Here is a 22,756-nt window from a genome sequence, read left to right as displayed (position 1 = left end):
GCTGTCACCGGCCCCAGCTGCCGGGGGGGGGGGGGCAGAGTGGGGGGGACAGGAGGCCCCGAGTTACCCCCTCCCCGCCCCAGCTCTGGGGACCCGCGGGGTGTCCCCCATCACGGGGCCACCGGTTCACTGGGCTTCAGGGGGGTGGGAGGGGGGTGGCAGTGCTGGGTCCCCCCCCCTCCAAACCTGGGCTCCCCACGCGGCGCTGGGGACCCCCGGACTGGCGTGCGTGTCCCCGTGCTCGGGGGTCCCAATGCCAGCACGCGCTGGGTGTCCCCCCCAGGACTTGGTGTCACCCCCCCCCCGATGGCTTTTGGGGCCCCGGAGCCACCCCGGGGCCCTTTGCTGTTTCTGTAGGACCTACAATAACGCCTGGGCTGCAGCGGGCCTGGGGGCTCCAGTCTGGCTCCCAGTCTGCCCAGTGCCCCCAGTACAGCCCCACCCCAGTGCCCCCTCGTCCTCATGGCCAAGGCACTGGGGGAGGCACAGGGAGTGCTGGGGGGACTGGGGGCTGGACTGGGAAGTACTGGGACAGCACTGGGAGCCCCTGAGTGATACTGGGGATGGTGCGGGGGTGGTACTGGGAGCTACTGTGGACACTGGGAGGCACTGGGGGACCCTGGGTCTGCAGGTGAGGGGGCACTGGGGGGGGTGTCTGGCTGGGGGGGCACTGGGGGGCACTGGGAGCTCTCCCCGGGGAGCGGGGTGGTGCCCCGAGGGGTCCGGCGGCACCGGGGGGGGGACGGGGGGGGCACTGGGGGTACCGGGGTCGGGGCGGTACCTGGGAGGGTGCCGGGAGCCCCCGGGCGATACCGGGGGGGGGATCGGGGGCAGCGCCGGAGGTCCGGGGGCGGCTCCGGGGATCCGGGGGCGATGCCGGGGCGGTGTCGGTGGTCTGGGGGCGATCCCGAGGATCCGGGGGCGATGGCGGGGGCGGTGCCGGGGGCGGGGCGGGGGCGGTGCCGTAGGGAACACCGGGGCAGCCCCTCGGTGCGGGGCCGGGGCCGGGGCCGGGAGCCCCGGGCGGTGCCGGGGGCGGTGCCGGGGGCGGAGCCGATCCCGGTCGCGATCGCGATCCCGATCCCGATCCCGGTGCCGGTGCCGGGGCGCGGGGGCGGCCGGAGCGGGGCAGCGGCGGAGCCCGGGGCATGGCGGGCCTGGGCGTCCCGGAGCCGGGCAGCGGCCCCGGCCCCGGCCCCGTCCCGGCCACCCGGGTGGAGCTGACGGTGTCCTGCAGGTACCGGGGCTCCGGCGGCAGCGGGCACCGGGGGCGGCGGGGAGCGGGGGGTGATCGGCGTTGTAGGGTGCTGGGAGGCACTGGGATGCACTGGGGGAGCGGGAGGCAGTCGGTGTTGTAGGGTACTGGGAGAACGGGGAGTACTGGGAGGCACTGGGGGAGCAGGAGGCAGTCGGTGTTGTAGGGTACTGGGAGAATGGGGAGTACTGGGAGGCACTGGGGGAGCAGGAGGCAGTCGGCGTTGTAGGGTACTGGGAGGACGGGGACTACTGGGAGGCACTGGGGAATGGAGAACAGTTGGCGTTGTAGGGTACTGGGATGCACTGGGGGAGCGGGAGGCAGTCGGTGTTGTAGGGTACTGGGAGAACGGGGGGTACTGGGAGGCACTGGGGGAGCGGGAGGCAGTCGGTGTTGTAGGGTACTGGGAGAACGGGGAGTACTGGGAGGCACTGGGGGAGCGGGGGGCGATCGGCATTGTAGGGTACTGGGATGCACTGGGGGAGCGGGGGGCGATCGGCGTTGTAGGGTACTGGGAGGACGGGGACTACTGGGAGGCACTGGGGAATGGAGAACAGTTGGCGTTGTAGGGTACTGGGAGGCACTGGGGGAGTGGGGAGCACTGGGGGGGCAGGATGCAGTCGGTGTTTTTGGATACTGGGAGACACTGGGGGAGCGGGAGGCACTCGGGGGTGTAGGGTACTGGAAGGCACTGGGGGAGTGGGGGGAGCACAGGGGGTGTCGGGTACTGGGGGCATGAGGGGCACTCAGTGGTGGGGGGCACTGGGAGATACTGGGAGAGCCGGGGGTACTGCGGGTATAGGGTACTGGGAGGCACTGGGGGAGTGGGGGGCTCGGGGGGGCACTGGGAATGTGGGGGCACTGCGAGGCATGGGGCACTGGGAGAGTGGGGAGCACTGGGGGAGGATGTGGGGGCACTGGGAGGCACTGGGAGAGCAGGGGGCACTGGAGGGTGCAGGGTACTGGGAGAGCTGGGGGGAGCGGGAGTGTGGGGCACTGGGGGGAGTGGGGGGCTCTAGGGAGGGGGGGTGCACGAAGGGGGGACCCCGGGGATGGGATGAGGGTGCCAGGCTGTCCCCCCGTGTCCCCCCGAGATGGGATCCTGCCCCCCGGTAATGCTGTCGGCCCCCAACGCGGGTGCCAGCCCAGGGGGCTCGGGGGGGGCGGGGGGGGGGGGGCTCACATGGGTGCTGGGAGCTGTCGCTGTGGGGCTGGGGACCGAAACGGGGGGCTGGGCAGGGTGACATGCCACCGACCCCCCCCAGCCCCCTCTGCACCCCCTCTCTGCAAGCTGGGGGCCCACTGGGTCGGGGTGCTGGGGTGTCCCTGGTCCCCTGGCCCCGCTGGGTGCCCCCCCCGATCGTGCTGGGTGCCCCGTGCCCCCCCCGGCCGCGCCGCCTGCGGCCGCTCCGACCTATTTTCCTCCCACTCCACCGGGGACCGGAGAAAGTCCCGGCGCCCGGACGCTGCGCAGAGCTGCAGCGGGGGGGGACGGGGCGCTGGGGTCCCCCCACGCAGCCCCGCACCCCGGCACACGGGTGGGCACCCCCTGACCCACGGGTGGGCACCCCGACACATGGCTCTGCACCCCGACACACAACATGGAGCACACGGAGCCGTGCACACCCCGGCACACGGCTCTGCACACCCCGGCACACGGGTGGGCACCCCCTGACCCACGGGTGGGCACCCCCTGACCCACGGGTGGGCTCCCCGACCCACGGCTGTGCACCCCGACACACAACATGGAGCACACTCGGCCGGGCACACCCCGACACATGGCACGGGGCACGTGTGGCTGTGCACACCCTGCCATGCACACCCGGCCACACGGCTGTGCACGCTGTCGCACCGACACGCGCACCGACACGCGGCGGTGCACACCCTGATGCGTGGCACGGCGCACGTACAGCTGTGCGCACCCGAACGCCCGGCGTGGAAGCACACGGCCTTGCACACCGGTACACGGCTGTGCACGCCCTGGCACACGGCTGTGCGTGCCGACACACGGCACGGAGCACACGCACGCCCCTGCACACCCCAACACACGCCCGTGCACACCGGCACACGGCTGTGCACACCCCAACACATGTCTGTGCGCACCCTGACACACGGCTGTGCGTGCCGACACACGGCATGGAGCACACACAGCCCTTGCACGCCCTGACACGCGACTGTGCACGCCCTGACACGTGACTGTGCACCCTCACAGCCGTGCACCCCAACACGTATCGTGGAGCACGCTCGGCCCTGCACACCCTGACACGCAGCCGTGCACGTCTTGACACATGGCACGGAGCGCACGCACGCCTGTGCACACCCCAGCACACGCCCGTGCACACCCTGACACGCAGCCGTGCACGCCAACATGTGGCACGCCCAGCCGCGTGCACGCACCCCCGTGCGCAGCCTGGCGTGCACAGCCACGCTCACCCAGCCCTGCACTCCCACTCACACTCACTCACTCACATTCATGCTCACTCACACTCACGCTCACTCCCACTCCCACACACACGCTCACATGCTCTCACTCACACTCACTTACACACTCACACACTCACTCACACAGTCACTCACACTCACATTCCCACTCACAGTCACACTCCCACACTCACACACTCACTCCCACTCACACACTCACACACTCACAGTCACAGTCACAGTCACTCACACACTCACACTCACACTCACACTCACACTCACACTCACTCCCCCTCCCCCTGCCCCTGCCCCTGCCCGTGCCCCACTGTCCCGTCTCCCCGCAGGCAGCTCCTGGACAAGGACACCTTCTCCAAGTCGGACCCACGTGAGTGGGGGCCGGGGCTTTGGGGGTTTGGGGGGGGCCGGGGGGGCCGGGATCAGGGGGCCGGGGCCCCGGGGGTTTCGGGGCCCCGGGGGTTTCAGGGCCCCGGGGGTTTCGGGGCTCGGGGGGTGCCCGGCCCCCCTGACCCGCGGCCGGCTCTGCCCGCAGTCTGTGTGCTCTACACCCAGCGCCCCGGCAGCAGGCAGTGGCGGGAGGTGAGCGGACGGACGGACGGACGGACAGTTGGCGTGGCGGTGGTGGTTGGGGGGGGGGGTGGCCAACCAGCCAATCAGCATGTTGGGGTGCCAGGCAGCTGGCCAATGAGCGTGGCGGGGAGCTAGCCAATCAGCATATCGGACTGATGGCCAGGCGACCAATCAGCATGTTGGGGTGCCAGCCAGCCGGCCAATCAGCGTGTCAGGCCAATCAGCATGTGGGCATGCCAACCAGGTGGCCAATCAGCATGTTGGGGTGCCGGCCAGCCAGCCAATCAGCATGTTAGATGCCGACCTATCACCATGTTGGGGTGCCAGCCCGCTGGCCAATCAGCATGTCAAGGTGATGGCCGGGTGGCCAACCAGCATGTCAGGGTGTTGGGGTGCTGGCCAATCAGCATGTTGGGGTGCTGGCCCCGTGGCCAATCAGCATGTCCGATTCTGGCCAACTGCATGTTGGGGCACTGACCAATGAGCACGTTGGGGTGTTGGCCAACTGGCCAATCAGCATGTCGGGGTGCTGGCCAGCTAGCCAATCAGCATGCTGGGGAGCCGGGGAGCGCGTTGGGGTGCCGGGCAGCCAGCCAATCGGCCGTCGGCGTGCAGCCAGCCGGCCAATCGGCGCTCGGCGGCCCCGGCGGGTGCTGGCCGTCCCCAGGGAGGGGACGCTTGGGGACACCCCCGGGGGGCCCCGGCCCCCCCCGCTCCTCCCGCCCCCGCCCCGCCGCCGGGCGCCCTGTAATTAACGGCTGCTTAATTGAGGGGCTTCGGGCCTCGGTGGGCGGGCAGGGGCTGGGCAGGACGCGGTGCCAGCCCCGCGCCCGAGGACAAAGGGGCACCTGGTCCCGCCGTGCCTGGCCCGCGCGTCCCCTCCCGCCCCCCGCGTCACCTCGTGTCCCACATGTCCCCCAATGTCCCCCCGGCGTCCCCGTCCCTCTCTCCATCCCCCCTCTGGTCTTCTTCCTCCGTCCCCCATCCCATCCCCGTGTCCCCGTGTCCCCACCCCCATGTCCTCGTGTCCCCATGTCCTCGTGTCCCCATGTCCCCATGTCCCCATGTCCCCGTGTCCCCCAGTTCGGCCGGACCGAGGTCATCGACAACTCCCTGAACCCCGACTTTCTGCGCAAGTTCGTCCTCGACTACTTCTTCGAGGAGAAGCAGAACCTCCGCTTCGACCTGTGAGTGTCCCCACTGTCCCCCATGCTGTGCCCCCCCCCCCAGTGTCACACCCCCCCCAGCCACCGTGGCCCCCAGCGCCCTGGCACAGCCCCCCCGCTGCGGGGCTGGGTGCGGTGGCTCAGCCTGGGGCTGCGGATGCCAGGCGGGTGCTGGCATCTGTCCCTGTCCCTGTCCCTGTCTCAGGCATGTCCTTGTCACTATCCAGTCCCTGTCCCCCTCCCTGTTCCGTCCCCATTCCTGTGCCATCCCCATCCCTGTCCCCATCCCACCTCCATCCTGTCCCTGTCCCCATACCCGTCCCCATCCCATCCCTGTCCCCATCTCTGTCCCTGTCCCATCTGTGTCCCTGTCCCCATACCTGTCCCTGTCCCTGTCCCCATACCTAACCCATCCCCATTTGTGTCCCATCCCCGTCCCATCCCTGTCACCATCCCCATCCCTCTCCCATCCCTGTCCCCACCCCGTCCCCAAGGCCACCCCGTCCCCACGGGTCCCCGTCTGTCCCCAGGTACGATGTGGACTCCAAAAGCCCCGACCTCTCCAAGCACGTAAGTGCGGGGCCGGCACCGCTCCCCCCCGGCCCCCGGCACCGCGGGGCTGGGTGACGGGGACAGGGACGGGGACAGACCCCGGTGACACCGCGGCTCCGGCAGGATTTCCTGGGCCAGGCCTTCTGCACCCTGGGCGAGATCGTGGGCTCGGCCGGCAGCCGCCTGGAGAAGCCCCTGACGTGAGCCCCCCCCCCTGTGCCTCAGTGTCCCCCGGGGGGGCCCTGCGCCGGGCTGGCTGCCCGGTGTCCCCATGTCCCCCCCCAGTGCTGGCGGGGCGCCCGGGTCCTTATCCGGGTGTCCGGGACGGAGACCAGACCCCGGTGCCGACAGCCCCGGCTCCGGGCTGCCCCGGCTGCCCGTGTCCCTTGCCCAGCCCCTGCCTCAGTTTCCCCATGGGGGGGTCTGGCTTTGCCGGGGGGGTTTGTCCCCTCCGTCACCCTTCGCTGTGTGTCCCAGCAGGATGGGGACAGTCACCACGCACACCCGGGGCAGGAGACCCGCTCCGGCTGTCTCCAACGGGTGAGTTTGGGGGTGCCCAGCCCTGGTGGGGGGGGGACACATCTGGGTCACCATGTCGTCCCCCCCCCCGGCTCACGGCCCCCCCCGACAGCGGCATCCCTGGGAAGAAGTGCGGCACCATCATCCTCCTCGCTGAAGAGCTGGGCAACTGCCGGGTGAGCCGTGGCTCCGGGGACAGGGGGGACAGATTGGGGACACCCCAGTGCCATGCGGGGGGGCGACTGAGACACCCCCTGGGCCTTCCTCACTCTGGGGTGAGGAAGATGAGGGTCAGGGCTGACCTGTCCCCACGGTGTGTCCCATGGGTCCTGCGTCCCTCACACACCGAGCGGCGCCCACCCGGGATCCTGCTCCCCCGGTGTCCCCGGGGGGGGCTGGGCCGGTGACCCCCCCCCCGTCCCCGCTGCAGGACGTGGCCACGCTGCAGTTCTGCGCCAACAAGCTGGACAAGAAGGATTTCTTCGGCAAATCCGACCCCTTCATGGTCTTCTACCGCAGCAACGAGGACGGGACGTGAGCGACCCCCCCCCAAAACACAGCGACACACCCCCCCCCATCACAGCGGGGGGACACAGCCCCGGCCATGGGACACCTCGGGGACCTCCGATGTCCCCATGGGGCTGGGCTGGCTTTGGGGGGGGGGGGGGTGTATCTCCAAAAATCACCTCTGGGGTGATGGGGTGGGGGTGGGGTTTGCCATCAGGGGGTGACCCCCTTGTCCCCCCCCAGCTTCACCATCTGCCACAAGACGGAGGTGGTGAGGAACACGCTGAACCCCGTCTGGCAGGCGTTCGCCATCCCGGTGCGCGCCCTCTGCAACGGCGACTACGACCGGTGAGTGCCGGGTCCTCCGGGGCCGGCCAAGGCGGCCGCTCTGCACCCTCTTCCCACAGTCTCTGTGGTACCTACGCTGATACCCAAGCCCTCCGGCATCCCGGCCCGCCCACGCTGCGTGCCTCGATTTACCCATCTGGGCAATGGGCTTCGTTGCCATCACAGAGCCATCCCCGGGGTGTGTCCCCCCCCCAAAACCGGAGCCACCGGCTGCGTGTCCTGGCGAACAAAGCTCAGCGGCGTCGCGCCGCCGGCTTGGCCCCGTGTCGGACGTTGCTGTGGCAACGGCAGATAAAAATATCCCACCAAAAATGCCTGAGGAGGAGGAGGAGGAGGAGGAGGAGGAAGGAGGAAAAGGCCCACGGAGGCGTCAAAACAAACCCACAGGGAGCAGGCGCCGGGGGCGGCCCCGGGGACCCATCGCAGCCCCCAGGGTGGGGGGTCTGGGGTTTTGGGGGTGCCGGGAGGCGGCCCTGACCCCCCCTTGCCTTGCAGAGCTATCAAGGTGGAGGTGTACGACTGGGACCGCGATGGCAGGTGAGCTGGGGGGTGGCCCCGAGGACCCCCCCGCCTTCCCCAGCCCCGCGCCCCGGCTGACGCTGACCCCCCCCTCGCCCCGCAGCCACGACTTCATCGGGGAGTTCACCACCAGCTACCGGGAGCTGGCGCGGGGACAGAGCCAGTTCAACGTCTACGAGGTGAGGCCGGAGAGCGGGGACAGGGGCCCGGGGGGGCAGGGAGGGGGGGGGTCCAGCTGCACCCATGGGTGTTACAGTCCCTTGGGTGCCCGTGCTGCACCCCTGGGTGTCATGGTCCCCGTCCTGCGCCCCTGGGCGTGACAGTCCCCAGGGTGCCCAGGCTGCACCCCTGGGTGCCGCAGCCCCCTGGGGTATTACAGCCCCCCAGGGTGCCCCTCTGCACCCCGGCGTGGTGTCCCCGGGGCCTTACGGTCCCCGGGGTGCCTGTCTGCACCCCGGGGTGCTGCGGCTCCCATGGGGAGCAGCTCCCCTCCGCCCCCCCAGGTGGTGAACCCCAGGAAGAGGATGAAGAAGAAGAAGTACCTGAACTCGGGGACGGTGAGGACGGGGGGGGACGCGGGGAGGGGACACGGGGGGGTGCAGCCACTGTCCCCTGCTCAGCCCCTTGTCCCTGGCAGGTGACACTGCTGTCCTTCGCGGTGGAGTCCGACCACACCTTCCTGGACTACATCAGGGGCGGGTGAGCGAGGGGGAGACACGAGCCTCAGTTTCCCCATCTGCATCCTGGGGGCTGGACCGGAGCCGGCGGGGCCCTGGGCAGGGTGTCCCCAGCACCCACAGCTGCTCCCTTGGGTGCAGGGAGGTGAAACCTCAGTGCAGGGAGACTTGGGGGTGCTCTGAATTGGGGGGGGCAGAGGGCAGGGTGCACCCAGTCCTTGGGTACTCGCCCAGGGAGAGCCGGTCTGTGGGCCGAGGGCTGGCCCGGGAGGGGGCTGTCCCCCCGCACCCATGGGTCGCATCCTGCATCGCCCACCCCAGGGCCCTAAAGCCGCTTCCCCCCCACCCAGGACCCAAATCAACTTCACGGTGGCCATCGACTTCACCGCATCCAACGGTGAGCACGGGTCTGTGTCCGTGTCCCCCCCCCCCGGTGTTATTTAACGAGGGGGGACTCGTTACATCGCTGATGGGGGGGTGGATCCGGCCCGGCTGAGCCCACCGCCCGCGCAGGGAACCCCTCGCAGTCCACCTCGCTGCACTACCTGAGCCCCTACCAGCTCAACGCCTACGCCATGGCCCTCAAGGCGGTGGGCGAGATCATCCAGGACTACGACAGCGACAAGATGTTCCCCGCCCTCGGCTTCGGCGCCAAGATCCCGCCGGACGGACGCGTGTCCCACGAGTTCCCGCTGGTGAGGGGCTGTCCCAAAGGGGGGGGGGGGGTGATGGGGTTGGGGACACGGTGGCATCGCCCTTGTCACCGGGGTTCCTCGTTTTGCAGAACGGTGACGCGGCCAACCCGGCGTGCAGCGGCATCGAGGGCGTCCTGGAGGCGTATCACCGCAGCCTGCGCAGCGTCCAGCTCTACGGACCCACCAACTTCGCCCCCGTGGTCAACCACGTTGCCCGGTAAGGGGGTCCCAGCCCCCCCCCCCCCCCCCCCCCGGGAGGGGTCTGTGCCCACCCCGGTGTCACTCACGGGGTCCCCCCCAGCTCGGCGGCGGCGGTGCTGGACGGGTCCCAGTACTTTGTGCTGCTCATCATCACTGATGGCGTCATCTCGGACATGGCGCAGACCAAGGAGGCCATCGTCAACGTGAGTCCCACGGGGTGGTGGGTGCCCCAGGACGGGGTGCAAGGACCGGCCGGGGTCGGGGTGCTCTGAGCCATCTGGGGTGCAACAGCCAGCGGGGTGCACGGGGTGCAGTGAGCTGTGTGGGTGCAACAACCAAGCGGGTGCACAGGGTGCTCCAAGATGGGTGCAGTAACCAGCCGGGGATGTGGGGTGCCCCGAAATGTCGGGGTGCAAGGCCCAGCCGGGGCTTAGGGTGCCCCGATGGGGTGCAGCGAGCTGTGCGGGTGCAACAACCAGCACGGGGTACCCCAAGATGGGTGCAGTAACCAGCCAGGGACACGGGGTGCCTCAAACTGGGGCGCGACGACCGGCCAGATGCCCGGGGTGCCCCAAGCTGTTGGGGTGCCAGAGCGAGCCGGGGGCGGCGGGTGCGACGGGCGGCCAAGGACGCGGCGTCCCCCCGGGGGGGTGGGGGGCAGCTCCTGCCGCCTCCGCACGAGGGGCCTGGAAAGGAAAACGCAATTTCGGCACCAGCAGCACCTTTGCCCTGGCAAGCGCCTGCCCGAGCCTCCCCACCGCGTCCCCCCCGCCTCCCTCAGCCCGGCGCCCGGGCGAGCTGGGAGCTTTATTCTTCCTCCTCCTCCTCCTCCTCATCCCCCAACCTCCCCTGCAGTGGCTCAGCCCCAGCTCGGCTCCCCGATCCCCGGGGTGTCGGGAGGGCTGGGGGTGCGGGAGCTGAGCGGGGATGCTGGGGGGGCTCTCAGCCCCACAGCTGGGGGGGGGGGGGCGGGGGCTGGCAGTGCCCACGGTGCCCCCCATGCCAGGCACCCCCGGGGTCAGCGCCCGGCCGGGGCAGGAGGGAGAACAGCTCCGGTAAGATTTGTTTGCCGCTTTATTTAATATCCCCGCACTGCGGCTCTGCCGGGAGCTCGGGGAGCTCAGCCCTGGCAGCCGCCGCGCCTCGCACCGGCCCCGGTGCCGGCCTGGCCCCCCGGCACCGCCGCGGCCCGGGCTCGGGGACGCGCCAGCCTGCGGGCAGGGTGCTGGGCGCTGGGTGCCCTTTGGGGCCGGTGCTGCTGCGGGAGCCCCGCGCTGGGCCGAGGGCATCATCCCTCAACCGGCGGTGCCGGCCCGCGGTGCTGAGTGCGGGGGGGCCCGGGGCGCCGGCGAGCGCGGGGCGCCCACGGCGGCCCCGAGGACAGGGTCCCCACCGCGGGCCTGAGCACGGGACGATGGCCACGGCCCCCGGCGCAGGGTGCCCATCGCAGCCCCAAGCGCGGGACGCCCACCGCGGCCCCGGGCACCGGGGGCCCGTCCCGCCCCGAGCGCAGGCGTTGGCAGCGATGAGGCCAGCGATGAGGCAGGCACCGGGGCGAGGATCCGACCCGATCCGACCCGATCCGATCCGGGCAGCGGCAGCGCCGGTGCGGGCAGGGGGGAGGCAGCGGGACGGGGAGCGGGCAGCAGCGGTGCCGGGGTCCCCGAGGGCCGTCGCGCACGCGGCCCTGCCGTCACCCCGTGTCCCCCCCCCAGGCAAAGGCGCTGCACCCCGGGGGCTGGGGGGGGCTGGGGGGGTGACCGCTGGGGATGGGAAGGGGCTGGGAGCCTTGGGGGCTGGGGAGGGGGCTGTGTTCGGTGGCAGCAACGCTAAATTTGGTGCTTTTTTTTTTCTTTTTTTCCCTCCCCCCTCCTCGCCGCCCCCCCTGCCTGCTGCAGGCTGCCAAGCTCCCCATGTCCATCATCATCGTGGGGGTCGGCCAGGCCGAGTTCGACGGTAAAGCTGTGGCTGTCCCCATCCCACCCGTGTCCCTGGGGTGGGGGGGCCGGGGGGGGGCCAGAGCTGCTTTTGACCGCAGGGAAAATATGAGTTGAATTTGTTGGGGCTCAGCGGGATTCGCCGCAAGCCGGCGTGTGTGTGGTTATGAGCGGAGGCGTTCGTTAGGGCTGAATGAGCCCCCGGGGTGTGTTTGAGGGGGGAACATGGGCAGCCCCCCCCCAGCAGCCAGCTGCTCTGCCACGGGCAGGCAGCGAAGCCAAATTAAAGCTCCCCCAGTAATTGCCGCTGATGAATCAGCCCCGCTCCCCTGCCTGCACGCAGCTGCCAGGGCTGGGGGGCTGCTGGGTTTGGGTTTGGGGGGGGTTAAAGGGGTCCCACCCTGGGGTGGAGGGGGTGGGGGGAGACCCCGGGTACTGCTGACCCCCCCCCGCCCCCCCCCGCAGCCATGGTGGAGCTGGACGGTGACGACATCCGCATCTCCTCCCGCGGCAAGGTGGCCGAGCGCGACATCGTGCAGGTACCAACCCCCCCGGCGGGGATCGGGGACCCCCCCCCAGGCCCACCCAGCACGGCGGTGGCATGGTGGGGGACCCCCAAATCAGCCCCATCGCTCCTGGGGTCCCCTGACTGCTCACAGCACGGAGAGAGGATGATATGGACTGGGACATGGTGGGGGCACTGGGACATGGGGGGGAGCACTGGGACATGGGGGGGGGCACTGGGACATGGAGGGGAGCACTGGGACATGGGGGGGGCACTGGCACATGGGGGGCACTGGGACATGGGGGAAACTGGGACATTGGGGGGAGGACATGTACTGGGACATGAGGGTGCACAGGGACATGAAGGGGGGGTGCACTGGGAAATGGGGGTCACTGGCCCATGGAGGGGATGCACTGGGACATTCGGGGGGGAGCATTGGGACATGGAGGGGGTGTGCTGGGGTATGGGGGGGATGCACTGGGAAAAAGGGGTGCACTGGGGCTTGGGATGTGACTGGATGTGGGGGTGCACTGGGACACGGTGGTGGACTGGGATTTGGGGACACACTGGGACATCAAGGATGGGGAGGGGGCTGCAGTGTGGGACACACCGGGCCATGGGGACACACCGGGCCATGCTGGCCACGGGGGACCAGGCCCTGGGACCCCCTCAAATCCTGTTGTGCCCCCCTTGTCCCTCCCAGTTCGTCCCCTTCCGCGACTACGTGGAGGGGGGGGCCAGCCCGGTGCTGAGCATGGCGCGCCTGGCCAAGGACGTCCTGGCCGAGATCCCTGACCAGTTCATCTCCTACATGAAGGCGCGGGGCATCAAGCCCCAGCCCGCGCCCCCCAGCCCCGACCCCCCCGGCCCCCCAGTGCCCCCCCAGCCCTGACCGCACCCGCCTGGCACCCCACGTCCCCCCCACCCCAGCCCCGGGCCTTGGATGTTTTTCCGAGCCCCCTCTTTCCGTTTTCAAGCGATAAAAGGCACAGGACCCTGCCAGGGCTGTGGGCCCTGGGGGGGTTCCCCCCCCCACCCCCATAAATCGCCTTTTCTGGGGTTCCTGGGGGGGCTGGGGATGGAGGCACCTTCGCTGGCGTTGGGCGAGCATCCTTGGCCGTGGCGGACCCCCCCCATGTCCAGCCAGGGCCATCGTGGCTCGTCCCCATCCGGGCACACCGGTGCTGAGGGCCATATCCTGCCCCCCAAAAAAGGGGCAGGGGGTTCCCAGCCTCACCCCCACCCTTGAGCACAGAGCCGGGGTGGGCAAGAGCCCCACTGCCCCCACCTGCCCTTTGCCCCCCCCCCCCCCCAGGAGTGGGGTCCCCTCTGGTGGCCCTGGTGACATTCAGGGCATCCCCATCCCCGGCCCCCGGGGTGACGCATGCCCCCCCCCGCCCCCCAGCCAGCCCCTGTCCTCCCGCAGCGAGTGCCGGCTGCTCCCGGGGGGTCCCGGGCCCTTTTTTGTGTGTGTCCCCCCCCTTTCACTTTTCTACTTGCATGGACAGTCCCTTCCCCCCCCCCCCCGCCCCATGTCGCGTGTGCGTCTGCTGTGGGTTTGTATCGAGTTGCCTTAAACCAGAATAAATTATAGTCTTTTTAATTCCCGCCGCCCCCCGGGTCCCCTCCGGCATCGTCCCTGCAAGGGGTGACCCCTCCCCATCCGCCCGTGTGTGTGTGTGTGTCCCCCCCGACACAGAGCAGGGCACACAGGGTCCGTTTTGGCTTTATTTCTAATAACCCAAATATTGCAAATATACAGAAAAATACCAGTACAAAGTTATAACACATCCAGGTTTATTTACAGGACTCTGCACTGGCCTCGGGGTCCCCCACCCCAGCCAGGCTGGGGGGGGGCCGGGGGGGGGGGGGGCAGGGCTATGGCTTTTAGTAGTGGGTTACGCTCTGTCCCTGTCCCCGTCCCCGTCCCCAGGCGAGTCCCACGGGGACGCTGAAGCGCACGCAGGAGGTGCCGGGGCTGCAGCCCCCCCGTCCCGCCGGCGCTCCGGCTGCCGTGCCGGGGCTGGGGGGCGGCCGGCTCTGCACAGTCACCGGGGCGAGAGCGGAAGCCATGTGTCACGACAGCACGGCCATATTGCGATAGCCGTGGTGGGTCACGAGGGACTGAGCGCCACGGGGGCGGGGGGGGGGGGGTGTCTGCACCTCCCCATCCCAATGCACCCCCATCCCAATGCACCCCACGACCCAGCCAGGGGGGTCAGACAAAGCCCCCACACCCTGGGCTGGGGGGGGAGGGGGTCGCATAAAGCCCCCGCACCCCGGCTGAGGGGGGGGGGCTGCTGTGGGGTGCAGCCCCCCCCCCCCCCCCCCCCCCCCCCCAGGGGATTTCCAGTGTAAGGAGACTGTAACAGTGCTGGGACCAGAACCTGGCAGGGTGCAAGCAGGGGGGAGGCGGGGGGGGGCTGCCAGCCCACGGTGCCAGGGGCAAGCCAAAGAGCGACCCGCCACTCGGGGGGGCCTCTGAGCCCCCCCCCCCCATCCTGCCTGCGTCCTGCCTGCACCGCTGCCGGCTGGGGGGGCCCGGGGCTGAGCCCCCACCAAGCCCTCGGTAAAGAGCTTCAAGCTTTAATTCATTATTGCTGCGTTTCCCTCGGCCAAGGCCAGTCCGGGGGGGGGGACCGGGGGGGCCAGAGCCGGGCCCGTCACCCCAGGGGGTGCAGGGGGGGCCGGGCAGCAGCGCAGCCAGCCCGGCTCGTATTGCTTTGGAGAAGAAACACCCTGGCTGCTGCCCCCCGCCCCGAGCCCCCCCAGCAGCGGTGACACCTCGGGGCTCGTCCCCAGCACCCTGGGGACAGTGCTGCTGTTGGGGGGGGGGGGGGTCTGCTCCCCCCAGGGGACAGCAGTTCCTACTCCGTCATCCTTAAAATAAAACAGCCCAAAAAAGGGAAAAATAAAAGACCATAAAAGCCCCCCCCCGCGCTGGAAGGAAGTATTAAAGTGGAGTTAAGTTAAACCCTTGCGTGTCCCCCCCACGCCCCAGCAGCAAAGCCACCCCCGGCCGGAGCAGGCAGCGGGTGCGGGGGGGCCCCGCCTGCACGGCGGAGGGTGCGGGCAGCGTGGCGGCATCCCCGGCATCGGCACTGCTGTGCCGCTACTCCAGGAGGTCCTGGGGAGAGATGGGACAGTCACCCCCCCGTGTCCCCGGCACAGGTCCCCGTCCTGCCACCCAACAGACCCCCTGGAGGAGGGGGGGGGGGGGGTGTCCCTGTGGGGGGGGACACGGGGACCCCCGCGCTCACCTCGTCGGAGTCATCGTGGTACCCGCCCTTGCCGGCCGGGGTGCCGGGGTCCAGCGCGTCGTCCGTCCCCTCCACGCCGTTGCCCTCGGCGTGCTGCCGGAGGACGGAGTAGCGATGGACCAGGAACCTGGCAGGAGCAGAGAATGGGGGGGGGGGGGGATGATGGATGTGACTGCGCTGCCCGCGCCTCCAGCAAGCCCCCCCGGGGAACACGCTCATCCTGCAAAGAGCGGAGCTGGGTGAAGGCAGCGCGGGGGTGCACGGACGCTCCGCAGCCTCTCCAGCGCAAAGTCAGCCTGGGGAGGGTGGTTTGCCGAGAGAGCTGGGGATGGGCAGTGTCATCCCTGCCCTACGGGGCTGGGGGGGGGAGCCTCCAGCCACCGCTCAGCTCCTCACCTGCCCCCGCAGACGTATTTCTTGATGAGGAGGACTCCGGCCACGGCGGTGACGAGCAGCACGGCCACGACAGCCAGGATGATGGGAGCGGAGCTGGTGGACGCTGCCTGCGGGGAGAGGAGGAAGCGTCCAGCGCCGGGGGGCACCGACCTCCCCCCAGACGCACCCGGCACCCTGGCTTATCCCGGGGGTAAAGGCCACGACGTCCCCGCAGCACCCAGCCGGGATTCAGGCAGGCAAGAGGCCCCAGGCAGATTTAGGCAGGACCGTCCTGCCCGCCACAAATTTATCGGCTCCACGGGTCCAGGCAGGAGGTGGCCCGATGCCCGGAGCCGTCACCGCGCCCGGCCGGTGTCACCGTCACCTACCAGCTGGCTGGGGTTGAGGAAGTTGCTGGTGCATTTCTTCTTCATGTCTGTCTCCTTCCGGCTCGGGCTCTCCCCTCCCGAACACTTGTCCCCGGGGATTTTCCGATACCTGGAGATGGGGAGGTGACGCCTGGTGGCCCCACAGCTCCCGCAGCAGCCCAGGGCCCGTCGGCCCCGATCCAAGGCGATGGGGCAGGATCTGTCCCCGCCGAGTGCAGGGTGAAGGATTCCCCGGGGCTTCGGGGTTTCCACCCTCTTCCTCCCCGACCCTGGCTCCAGCGTGGACGCCGGCCGAGCTTTACCCGCTGGTTTTGAGCAGCTCCTGCCTGCCGTAGAGGCAGAATTCCAGGTCGTGTCCCTTCAGCTCCGGCTGCTCCACGCAGACAGACTGGTTCTCCGGGCGGTAGTAGCCAAAATCGCTGCGGGAAGAAGGGGAAAAGCAGATGAGACCCCGCTCGGGGACCCAGCGGGAGCCGGGCTAAAGGAGGGTGACACCTGGCCCGAAACGGGGACAGAAGGTGGGAGACGGGAAGATGGAAGCTACCAGAGGAAATCCTCCAGCGTGCAGGGACAGACGGACGGCTGCTTGGTCACCATGTAGTCCCGGCCGTTCTGGCACACAGAAGACTTGCGGAGACGTCGGTATTGTTCCTTGTAGCCCAGTATGCAGCCGTCACTGGGGTCACTGGGATCGCTGGAGTGCGCCAGCCAGATGGTGTAGTCCTTGTCCTCGCCTGCGAGGGAGAGGGCTCGGTGGCACGGCCAGGGAGGGGTCCCCGGGGGCCGGCAGCGCTGCGGACGCTGCTCCGGGGGGAAGCAGCCACGGGCAGGGCACGGGAACCCCCACCGCTCACCCCGTCACACCGTCCCCACGGTGGGGACCGAGGGCCACGCTGCCCTGGGAGACACCCCGCTAACGTCACCCGCACCGAGGTCTGGGGGCAAGGGCGTCCCCCAGCCCAACCCAGCCCCGGCTGTCCCCAGCCCCGGTTGTCCCCGGCCCTGGCTGTCCCTGGCCCAGCCCCGGTTGTCCCCAGCCCTGGCTGTCCCTGGCCCCAATTGTCCCCATTCCTGGCTGTCCCCAGCCCAGCCTCGGCTGTCCCTGGCCCTGTCTGTCCCCGGCCCCGTCTGGCCCCGGCCCCGGCAGCTCTCACAGGTCCTGCTGAGCAGCTCGCTGAAGTCGATGGTGTAGGAGACCCACTTGCGGGAGAGGAAGTTCCCCCGGAAGCCCCAGACGCTGACGTTCATGGAGCGAGCCCCCGGCTCGGACGCCAGGCCGGTGAAGAAGATGGGGTCCTTGGAGAAAGCGTACTTATACCAGCACTGCCCTTCGTCCGTCGAGAACCTGGCACGCGAAGGGTCGATCAGCACCCGGGTGGTCCGGGAGGCACCTCCTGCAGCACCCCCCCGTGCTTTGGGACCCCCCCCCGCCCCCCGCAGCAAGGGGAGCCCGTGCGTACTCGATGACGTTGACGGGCTGGCTGGTGTGCTCGATGGCGACGATGAGACCGCCCGAGTCCAGGATGGCGTAATGGTGCGGCCCCTCCAGCATCCGCGCCCAGGTGTAGCCCCCGTCGTCCGAGATGTAGACGTCGGGGCTCATCACCGAGATGGCCCCCCCCACGCTCCCTGGGAGAGGGGCACAGCGTGAGTTGGGGGGGGGGGGGGACACGACGCACGGACACAACTACGGGCTCTCCGACCCCGCCACCCGCCCCGGTGAGGCTCGGTACCGTGGGCGATGACGATGCCGACGGCGTTGGGCTCGGAGAGGGGAGCCATGGGGACGTTCAGCTTCTGGGAGATGCTGTAGGAGGCGTGGATGTGGAGGCTGCACTGCAAGCGCAAGAGGAGAACCTGTCCAGGAGCCCGCGGGGACCGGGCACGGGGGACGGAGCCACCCCTTGGCTCCCGGTGGGTGCTGGGGAGCACCCCCAGGACCCCCCAGCCTGCTCAGGGCTTGCTGTGCAGCCCCGTGGTGCGACCCACGGCCCCGTGGTGAGACCCACAGCCCGCGCACGGCTGGTCCCACGCCCTCAGCGTCTCCGGTGGGAGCCGCAGGATGGATTCGCTGGCCCCCGAGCATCCCCTCGGCAGAGGATACCCAGGGGAACGGCGCTGGGACCCCCCGGGGGGGACAGACCCACCTCTTCCTTGCTCCTGGCCGTGGAGTCGCAGGTGGTGTTTTTGGGCTTCCGCAGCGGCACCCACTCCCCACCGCGGTCAAAAGTGATCACGGACTGGATGGAGTTGTCTGGTGGGAGGAGGAGGAAGAGCCGACGGGGTCGGGAGGATGCCCAGCACATCCTCATCCCCCCTGCACGGGGTCACGCATCCCCTCCGGCCCCCCCCAGGACCCAGACTCCCATCCCCGGGGAGGCACAAGCCCAGTTTCGGGAGCGGGGGGACGGAGATGCGGCCGCCCACCTTCGGAGAGGACGCTGGTGATGTAGATGCCCCGCAGCGAGGTGACGTTGGTGAAGTCGGTGTCCCCGCCGGTGGTGGTGTAGAGGTGCCGCTCCAAGGACTTGGAGTAGACGACGCCGCGGTCGTCGGAGGTGTAGATGGTGCCAAAACCCGTGTCTGCAAGAGGGACGCGGGGACAGCGGTGAGGGGGCGACCGGGGGGGCTGCTCCCATGGGGCCACCGCAGTGGCATCGGCACCAGCGAAGCCCCCGGGGGGTCTCGGGAAGAGGAGAAACCCCCCAGTGCCGCAAAACGGACCCAGCCCGGTCACGGTCCCTGCGCGCCGCAAACCGGAGCAAGCGGCCTGCTAATTAGCGACACCTTAATGAGAAAGCCCTTCCTCCAAGGCACGGCAGAGCTGCCGCTGCGTGGAGAGCCCCGTGCCCGGGTGAGGAGCTGGCTTGCTTGCGGCAGAGAGGTTTCCAGTTGTCCCCAGCCCCGCGATGTGTCCCCGTCCCCGTCCCACGCAGCCCGGTCCCGCTCACCACCCGGCTCGTCCACGTGCATGAAGACCAGGTCGTCGTTAGCGGCCAGGATGGAGTAAAATTGCTCGTGCCCGACGGAGGGGAGCTGGGCCATGTTCCAGGTCTCGCCTTGGTCGAGGGAGACGTGAATGCGCCTCGTGGTACCCTGGGGAACCAAAGCATCGTCATCCTTCCTCCTCCTCGCAGGGAGAGGAAGGGGACACCGGGGAGAGCTGCAGGCAGGGACGAGCCACCGCCGCCTGCTCTCCAGCAGCACGGGGAAGGGGGACAAGGACCTTCTCTGTCATGACGGAGGCGAAAAGAAAGCGTCCTCCCAGTCCGAAGGAATAAATCTTGGTGCCGATGACCTTGAAGGCTTTGCCGAAGTCAGAGGTTTTCTTTAACTCCAGTAACCCCAGATCAGCTTCTTAAGAAGAAGGGATGGTGGATTAACGAGCCTGGAGCTGCCTCCAGCTTCGTCAGACGTCACTGGAGCTGTGTCCCCCCTCAATGTCCCACTGTGTCCCTCTCCAGTGTCCCAGCTCTGGGTATTCCCAGCTAATCCCAGCTTTTCTGCTGGGACCACCACGGGGCGGCCCCGCAGAGCCCCCAAAGCGACAGGGACCCCAGAGACGTGACCGGAGATCAAGAAGTACTTACTGCAGGAGTTGTTCAGGTAGGTGGTGAAGAAGATGGTGTTGTTCGCACCCCTGGGGAAGAGAAGGCGTGGGGGGGGGGGGCACCCGAAAGCAGGTGGGACATGGTGGCCCAGGATGCCATCGCCCGCAGATTCATCCCTGGCTGTGGCATCGCTCCGAGGGGTTTGGGTGGGGGGGTGGGTGTCCCCCTGCCTGCTCAGGCTGCGATTGACCCCCCCCCAAAATCATTCCCCCCCCCCCCCCCAAGTGGGCAGCCACTCACCACTTGGCCAGGCAGACGGCTTTGTGGATCTCCTCCCAATTCTCCCCAAAATCCTTGGAGACCCAGAGGCCGTTCTGCAAGAGCCGAGAGGTTGGTTATGGCTGACGACCATCCCCCCCCAACAGCCTCCCCCCAGCTCTGGGGCTGCAAACCCCCAGCCCCAACCATGTCCCCCCCCCTCCTCCGTCCTGGAGCCACGCGCATCCTCCGGGCACGGGGACGGAGCCCAGGACACGCGTCCACGATCCGGCTCGTCCTTGGGGAAGCGCCACCGGGAGCCTTCGCCATCCCGGCCAGGGTCCCAGCCCGGCCCCCCGGCCCTCACCTCGGTGCTGAGGGCCAGCAGGCAGTCCGAGTTCTGGGGGTGGTAGGTGATCTGCACCAGGGGGTGGAAGGGCAGATCCGTCTGGACAAAATTCTTGGCGAAATCAGATGAGCGGAAGATCCTGCCGCCGCGGCTGCCGCCGGAGACGTCGCCCGTCAGGATGACCTGGGTGCGGGCACGGAGGGGGCTCAGCCGTGCCGGGAGCTCCAGAAGAAAAACCACCGCGACCCCTCGAGCCCGGGGCGGGGGGGGCTGCTGGGCGCAGGGGGGGGGGCCTGGCTCGCCGGCACCCCGGCACGCCGCCCCCTCCTACCTTTCCCGAGTTCTCCGGGCCGATAGCCATGCCGAACTCGGTCCGGATGAAGGTGTTGTTGATGAGGCTGGTGATGTCCTTGAAGGTTTTCCCGTAGTCCTCGCTGGAAGGGAGGAATCGGCACGGCCGTGAGCCGGCGCGGGAACTCGGGGGCTGCTCCCAGCCCACCCCCACCCCCCCGTGCGTGCCGGTCCCCGGTGTGCCACCCGCGGGGTCCCGAGGGCGGGGGGGGGGCTCACCTGCGGTAGAGTTTGGACTGCCCGAAGCTCATGATCACCAGCGGCACCTGGAACGTCGTCAGGACGAGGATGACCTGGGCAGGGAGAGAAGGACAGGCAGGGTCACACCCGGGCACCCGCAGCTCCAAGGCCCCCCCAGCCGTGGGCTCCCCCCATCCCCTCCCCAGGAACCCCCCTGCCTCCATCCCAGTCCCGGCTTCCAGTCCCACCGGCCCCGCAGCCCCTCGGGCACAGGAGGGGGCCGCGCTTGTCCCCCCGCAGTGGGAACCGCAGCCGCTTTGGGGGGGAAGCCCCCCCCCCCCCCCAGCACCCCCACAGTGCTTACCCCCGTGCTGTCGCCCACCCAGGAGAGTGACACGGAGCCGCTGAGGTCATCGAAGACGCACTGCGAGGGAAGAGATGGCAAAATCACTCCTACAGCCGGGGAGGGGGGACGGGGACGAGCACCCGGACCCCCCCCAGCCGGGCAGGGCTGCAGGGTGCCCCATGGCCACCCCCTCCCAGGGGACACCGGAGTGCCGGTGCCTTCCCCTGCCACCCACCCAGGAAGGTGACGCTAAGCTGTCCCCGTGGCACACGGGTGCGGGAGGGTCCCCTCTGCACCACTCAGCCCCCCCTGCGCTGCCTGCAACCCCCTCGGTGGCACTGGGGGACACTGGTTTGGACCGGAGCAGTGCCTGGGAGCAGTCAGCGGGGTGGGGGAGGTTGGGGACACGCACGGGGCGCCGGGGGACACTCGTGGGGCACCGGGGGACGGAGCTGCCGGCAGCCCCAGGCTCTGCCCGCCCTGCCCGCAGCGGGCAGGGGAGAAGGGAAGCCCCGCGGCGGGGACGAGGCCACGGCGGTGGCCGTCCCCATCGCCCTCGCAGCACCGGGGCGAGGTGGCAGGGAGGGGGCCCCACGGTGCCGCCCCGTCCCCGCGTCCCGCTCCGCGGGAGGCACCTCCTTACGGGGGGAAAAAAAGGGAAAAAGGGGAAAGAAACGTAAACCGGCGCGGGACCAGTCAAAGGACTGGTCAAACTGGGCCGGCAAGCCCACCGCCACCAGCGGCAACCAGCTGGGCTGGCAGAGCGGGCGCAGCCGGTGGCCAAGAGCCAGTGGATCCCGGCACAGATCCCGGCACGGATCCGGCCCCCCCGCGCCCCGGGGAGCAGCGCCAGCCCCGGGGTTAATGTTCAACCCGGGGACGAGGTCAGGATCCCCCTGCGGTGGCTGTCTGTCTGTCTGTCTGTCCTTCCGCTCTGTCCGTGGGGGCCTGGGGGGGCGGGGGGTGCTCTGCCACCCACCTGCTGTCAGGCCGGTGTCTGTCTGTCTGTCTGTCCGTCGCTGCTCATGGAGCCCATCCCACTGCAGCAGGTGCCTCTGTCTGTCTGTCTGTCTGTCTCTTAGGGGAATGTCTGTCAGTCCTGCCCCAGCAGGTACAGGGGGAGCAGGGTCTGTCTGTCCGTCCCAGGGGATGTAGGGGGCGGGAATGTTTGTCTGTCCATCTGTCTGTCCCAGGGGATGTAGGGAGGGGAATGTCTGTCTGTCTGTCCGTCCCAGAGGATGCAGGGGGAGAGGTATGTCTGTCTGTCCGTCTGTCCCAGGGGATGTTGGGGGAGATGTATGTATGTCTGTCTGTCTGTCCGTCCATCCCAGGGGATGCAGGAGGGCTGCCTGCCGGCCTGTCTGTCTGTCCGTCTGTCCGTCCCGCCCCCAAAAGAAACGGCCTGCCGGCGCCAGGCACTGTCAGGGCACAGGGCGGGGAGGTGTCTGTCTGTCTGTCTGTCTGTCTGTCCGTCCGTCCCTCCAGCCCACAAGGCACCGGCTGGGGCGGGGCGGGGGTGTCTGTCCGCCTGTCCCGGCCGCGGGGGGGGGGGTCCCCGGTCCCCCCGGTAGCTGCTGGGGGTCCCCGGTCCCCCGCCCCGCTGGCCCTCGGGGGTGTCTGCCTGCCTGTCTGTCTGTCGGTCTGTCCGCGCCCGCGGCCCCGCCCGCCGGCTCACCTGGTGCGTGTTGTTGCCGAGGGCGGCCGGGACGCCGCGCAGGCCGCCGCAGGCCTCGCCGCCCGCCGCCGCCGCCGCCGCCAGCCCGCCGCCGCCGCCGCCGCCGCGGGGGGCCCGGGGCCGGGCCCGGGG

At 69.6% G+C, this 22,756-nt stretch overlaps 2 protein-coding genes across 3 annotated transcripts; one reads left to right on the top strand and one right to left on the bottom strand.

Annotated features, from left to right (window-relative positions):
* The first annotated feature begins 1,148 nt into the window (after positions 1–1,148).
* On the top strand, positions 1,149–12,782 carry LOC142418971 (copine-5-like). The gene is given in 22 exon segments (XM_075521516.1): positions 1,149–1,237; positions 4,021–4,061; positions 4,227–4,273; positions 5,348–5,451; positions 5,961–6,000; positions 6,106–6,182; positions 6,463–6,522; positions 6,614–6,677; positions 6,932–7,035; positions 7,252–7,356; positions 7,852–7,893; positions 7,979–8,054; positions 8,379–8,432; positions 8,513–8,574; positions 8,903–8,949; positions 9,066–9,280; positions 9,282–9,323; positions 9,325–9,464; positions 9,549–9,651; positions 11,347–11,404; positions 11,851–11,924; positions 12,594–12,782. Coding segments are annotated over 22 exon segments (1,833 nt in total).
* An 823-nt stretch (positions 12,783–13,605) lies between these two features.
* On the bottom strand, positions 13,606–22,756 carry SORT1 (sortilin 1). 2 transcript variants are annotated; one of them, XM_075521512.1, is made up of 20 exons: positions 22,625–22,756; positions 20,968–21,027; positions 20,643–20,716; positions 20,404–20,506; positions 20,091–20,255; positions 19,766–19,839; positions 19,505–19,554; positions 19,141–19,271; positions 18,866–19,010; positions 18,342–18,497; positions 18,062–18,168; positions 17,648–17,750; positions 17,375–17,543; positions 17,069–17,259; positions 16,459–16,648; positions 16,217–16,333; positions 15,915–16,023; positions 15,547–15,653; positions 15,151–15,277; positions 13,606–15,017 (listed from the first exon to the last, which is right to left on the bottom strand). In XM_075521512.1, the coding sequence occupies exons 3-20, from the start codon at positions 20,672–20,674 to the stop codon at positions 15,003–15,005; spliced, it is 2,091 nt and encodes a 696-aa protein (XP_075377627.1). In that variant the 5' UTR covers positions 20,675–20,716; positions 20,968–21,027; positions 22,625–22,756; the 3' UTR covers positions 13,606–15,002. The 2 variants fall into 2 exon arrangements, with proteins under 2 accessions (XP_075377627.1, XP_075377629.1); XM_075521514.1 differs by having other exon boundaries at positions 19,141–19,268.

Source organism: Mycteria americana, chromosome 20 (genome assembly GCF_035582795.1).
Source record: "Mycteria americana isolate JAX WOST 10 ecotype Jacksonville Zoo and Gardens chromosome 20, USCA_MyAme_1.0, whole genome shotgun sequence".
NCBI classification, from domain to species: Eukaryota; Metazoa; Chordata; class Aves; order Ciconiiformes; family Ciconiidae; genus Mycteria; species Mycteria americana.
This window is presented reverse-complemented; position numbering and strand designations above follow the sequence as displayed.

What these genes read in the sequence shown, in the direction of transcription:
- SORT1 (XM_075521512.1), bottom strand. Translation starts at nt 20,674, where the DNA reads ATGAGCTTCGGGCAGTCCAAACTCTACCGCAG. An exon ending in TGCTGGCCCTCAGCACCGAG is followed by an intron (nt 19,840 to 20,090) that starts GTGAGGGCCGGG and finishes CGGCTCTTGCAG; the next exon opens with AACGGCCTCTGGGTCTCCAA. An exon ending in CACCAGCGTCCTCTCCGAAG is followed by an intron (nt 18,169 to 18,341) that starts GTGGGCGGCCGC and finishes TCCTCCCACCAG; the next exon opens with ACAACTCCATCCAGTCCGTG.